Source organism: Lactuca virosa, chromosome 3, assembly GCF_052849685.1.
Source record: "Lactuca virosa cultivar CGN04683 chromosome 3, Lactuca_virosa_CGN04683_v6, whole genome shotgun sequence".
Classification (NCBI taxonomy): Eukaryota; Viridiplantae; Streptophyta; class Magnoliopsida; order Asterales; family Asteraceae; genus Lactuca; species Lactuca virosa.
Genome location: NC_136428.1, coordinates 336,581,257 through 336,585,978, shown reverse-complemented (window position 1 = coordinate 336,585,978; position 4,722 = coordinate 336,581,257). Strand labels below are relative to the sequence as shown.

At 39.3% G+C, this 4,722-nt stretch overlaps 1 protein-coding gene across 1 annotated transcript; it reads right to left on the bottom strand.

Annotated features, from left to right (window-relative positions):
• Nucleotides 1–3,605: 3,605 nt before the first annotated feature.
• Nucleotides 3,606–4,361, bottom strand: LOC145164796 (uncharacterized). The gene has a single exon (XM_079083475.1). It carries the CDS (start codon nucleotides 4,359–4,361, stop codon nucleotides 3,606–3,608), a length of 756 nt encoding a protein of 251 aa, XP_078939601.1.
• Between the last annotated feature and the right edge of the window lie 361 nt (nucleotides 4,362–4,722).

Here is a 4,722-nt window from a genome sequence, read left to right as displayed (position 1 = left end):
TGTATGTATGTTCTGTTTGTTTTCTCATCATAGTATGTTTGACTCATGTATGAACTGACTCTTTGAATGCTTCATTGTACTAGAAGTAATGAATAGTATCTTCCTAAACTATACCTATTATAGTTTACTAATGTTTTTACTTGAACTGTTATTGAAAAGACTCATTTTACTACTAAGCTGTGCTTGTACTTTAACGACGGAGTTTGATTAACTATAAAGTAACATAACTTTAAAAGAGTTTTTGAAATGTTTTGATCACTTATAAAAGACATAAGCAACATTTTGAAAGATTTTTATAACAAACAATTACACAATTATCATTGTGTTCAACTTGTATTCCCCCCCTTAAAAGCATTTAAAACAGTTAAAAGATTCATTACGGGGTATGAATTCACCTGATGTGGGTGATTCAACGAATACGCCTGTAAGGATGAGAAGTTCCACGAATGAAGTCCCGAGACACAATAAGTCCTAAATGACATATATTGGCATGAATATAGTGTTTATAAGCAACTATATGAAAGGAAACACCTTCCGGGACTAGGAAACACTTTGACCAAGTGTTGGAATCACATGTGATTCATCAAAGGAGAGTGGAATGGCAATATCATGAGTTTACTACCATGGGTCTACGATCGTAAACTCATGGTCAAACATGCATAAGTGTTTGTTTGAAGTCTAGGGAAGCTTGAGGGACTTTTGCTCTACACAAGGATGAGAAAGACCAACTCAATGGAGGCTTTTGATGAGTTTACGGCCCAAAGGAGTTTACAGCCGTAGACTCATGGTCATTATGCATTTGAGAGGTGTTTAAGGTCCTATTTCCATCAAGGAAGGGTTCTAGGTCACAAGCTTTGCATCTAGGAGGGTTTATGCTCCAAATGGCACCCTTAAAGGGGTTTACGGCCATGGGAGATGGCTTGGCCGTAAACTCCTTTTGCTCTTGTGTTTTTGATGTTTTTAAGGCTCTATGCATGAGTCCTAACTAGATATCAAGCATAGGGAAGAGTACTTACGATATAGAGGCTTGAAATGGTGATTAAGATCCAAGAACACTAGTGTGTGTTCTTGGTGTTCTTGGTGAAACTTGAAGATCTAGCAAATGGAATGATTTCATGGATGGAATCATTAGATGATACTAGATTAGGAGATGTATCAACAAATCAAGGAAGAATACTTACAACTTTCGATGATCTAGGATGAAAATCGGGATGATACTTGAGAGAGAAATCAAGTTTCTTGAGGTGGAAATGAGATAATGAATGAAAAGTGAAGGAAATGAGCCTTTAAGGGGGAGTTTATGACCCACCTTGAGTTTACGGCCGTAAACTCAAGTGTTGTGGCTCTGAACTCCTTTTGATGAGGTTAAGGCTTGATTTGTTGAACAGTGTCTCTAGCAGGTACATTCTAACACTTATTTCTTAAGTGTACTAGGCTCAAAACTCCTTAGAATGACCTTTAACTAGGCTAGAACTCAATACCAATGAGTCTGACACTCAGTTGAGTTGACTGACTGAGCTTTTAAAGCAAAAAAATTTCGGGTTGTCACAGTAGATCAGGCAGAGATTGCAGACAACGTAGACTCGACAGAAGAGCTATGTCGACTGGCGTCGATCAGAGTTGGAGTTCCAGGTCGGCGATATGGTGCTACTAAAGGTCTCACCATGGAAGGGTGTGATACGCTTCAGGAAGAGGGGGAATTGGGTCCCCGGTATATTGGACCATTCTGTGTGATCGCCAGGTTAGGTAGGGTGGACTACGGGTTGGATTTGCCAAGTGAGCTCAACCATATCCACAACATTTTCCATGTTTCGCAGTCGCGGAAGTGTGTGTTGGACGATGAGGCGGTGTTCCCTTTGGATGATATTCAGGTCGATGAGCGCCTGAATTATATTGAGAGGCCGGTAGCGATAGTGGGCAAAAAGGTGAAGGTCCTACGCAACAAGGAGATTTGGTAAGGGTTCAGTGGCAACATCGGAGAGGCTCTGAGTGGACTTGGGAGCCGGAGGAGGAGATGCAGGAGCACTACCCAGAGTTATTCGCAATAACTGACTTCGAGGACAAAGTCTAATTCAAGTGGGGGAGAATTGTAACATCCCGATGATGAGGAATTTTGAATTTAAACCCTATGTATGAAGGAATATTGCATTTTGACCCTTGGGCTTGAGAAAGATTGCAAGAATGGCCTACAATGGCATTTTGGTGATTTTTGGCTAAAGCCTTAGTACGTTGGGCGTACGTTGTGTATGCTGGGCATACTTGGGTGGACCTTAGTATGCTAAGCATACACCGCGTACACAGGGCATACGTGATGAATCCTCAAACCCTAATTTTTAGGGTTTCATCTATATATAAGCATCATTATCACCTCATTTCTCATTCCCTCATTATCCTCCACCTAATAAAACATTCCTCCAGCTAACCCTAAGTGAGAAGAGTGCATCTTGAGCTCTTCTTTGTGTTTTGGTGGTAGTCTTGAAGAAGAAGAAGAAGAAGGTGGTTGGATGACCTTGGATCTTGGAATCAACTTAGATCTGGGATTCTCTCCTTGCTAGCAACCTCCAAGAAGTAAAAAGCTCATTGCTTGATCATTTTATCTTGTACATCTATCCATTTCTTCATTTAGGGCATATTTTGTCCTAACTATGATGATTCTTGAGCATGGCATGCTCTTAATCAAATAAGTCGTCCTTTCAGACCTAATGAGGGGTCTTGAGTCCTAAAAATGTGGTCTTGATGCTTATTGTTTCCCAATGCATGCTCTAGAAGGTCTTAAGGTGCTAAAAACTTAGGATATTGTGTATTGAGCACTTATTAGGCATGCAAAGTCATAAAGTTGGAAACTTTATAACTCTTAGTGGTATTTTGGCATTGGATCTAAAATTGGGACGTGAGAGCTTAATGCATTAAGCTCTTATTGAGGAAAAGAGATGATGAGTGTATGTCGTGTGTAACCTATCATACACCGTGTGTACGGGGTCAACCGCCCGATTCCGGTCAAGCCTGAGAACGCCCAGCGTAGGAGCTGAGTACGCCCTGCATACTCAACTGAGTGAACCGAGCTGACTCGTTGACCTTAACCTTTGACAAAGGTTTTGACCAAACTGACCTATGGGTATTTTAGGTATTTTGAGATGATTAATTGAGATTAGGTCCTTGGTTTTAGTTAGGTGATCGTTGAGCCGATTTTTGGGATCGAGATTTATTCAGAGTGCATTCAGACTGAGAGGTGAGTTTTCCTCACTATACCCGTGGCTCGAAGGCACCAATGTCGGCCCACTAGGTTATTTATTCTGGTCAGGATAGTGATATGATAGTTTGTAGCTGTTCAGTAGAACTGTATGATTATCTGTAATTGTTGGCTCTGTGTTCATGTTTATTGGTTGCATATGGCGACATGTCTTGTTGGGTTGAGGCGGTCCTGCTTTGTGTTGTAGGCAGTGGCGGAGCTTGAACAATTAACTTGGGGGGGGGGCGAAAATATTATAAATTGAAATTAACATTCTTAAAAAAAACAAATTGTTTTCAAAAAATAAACACCAAAAACACATAGAAAAAGGATTACAACACAACCCGACGACCTTTAATGTCTTTAAATTCATCAATTACAGACTTCGAATTAATGTTTTCAGCAATTTCTCTTCTATGTAAATCACCAAGTTGTTTGCGAGAATATCATCCGACATCTTATTGCGAAGACGGTTCTTGAATATTTTCATTGCTGAAAATCCCCTCTCTGTTGTTGCGGTAGAAACCGGAAATGTCAAGATTAACCTAACCACTCTATCAAGCAAATAATATGTCTCACGTATCTGATTTTCCACAAGACGCGTGCATAGGTCAGCAATAGTTGATACACCACTTAGCCTTGGATTCTTTGACATATCAATATTAAACATCTCCAATTGATATCGTAATTGAATCCTCTCTTGCTCCGTAAAATCGTCAGGATAATACTTCTCAACAAGAAGACAAATTTGATCAACGTTAATTACTTTAGAAACTAAAGTAGAACTAACACTTAACAACTCCATCGCCTGATCATTGAATCTACTATTCAACTCATGTAACTGTTTGTCCAATGTAGTTGTAAACAAATCCACTCGATAAAAATGTTCAAAAGTAACATGATTATCTGTCTTTCGAGGCCGGTATCGAGTAGAAGTATATGGAGCATTCATATCTGGCATATTTATTTCGTGTTTTTCACAAAAAAACTTTACTTGTGCAATTAAAGACTCCCATCCTTTGTTTCTAAAATCATTTAGACCCTCCTTTGTTGCTGAAACTAACTCCATAGCATTAAGAATATCTTGGGATTTCTTTTGTAGAGCTTGAGAAAGTATATCAGTTTTTCCCATTACTTCCTTTATCAGGTGAAGAATAAACACACTCAAATGATTTCAGATAACATTAAGTTGCATCAGCATCTCTGCGTTGAGAATAAGTAGCGGATACGTCATCAATTATTCCTTAGAGAACAACACGAGTACAAGCAAACATGTCGATCAAACTGCAAACGGAACGAAAATGAGAACCCCAACGTGTATCACCAGCTCTTCTTAATGTCCCAACTTGATTCAATCCTTTACCTAATTCGATTTCACCTAGTTCCAATAATTGTTCAATCTCAGTTGCCTTTGCCTTTTGTAACTCATCATGGCACTTACTGGAAGCACAAACTACGTTAATTGTAAAAATTAAGTTTGTGAAAAATTGGTG

What these genes read in the sequence shown, in the direction of transcription:
- LOC145164796 (XM_079083475.1), bottom strand. Translation starts at nt 4,361, where the DNA reads ATGGGAAAAACTGATATACTTTCTCAAGCTCTACAAAAGAAATCCCAA.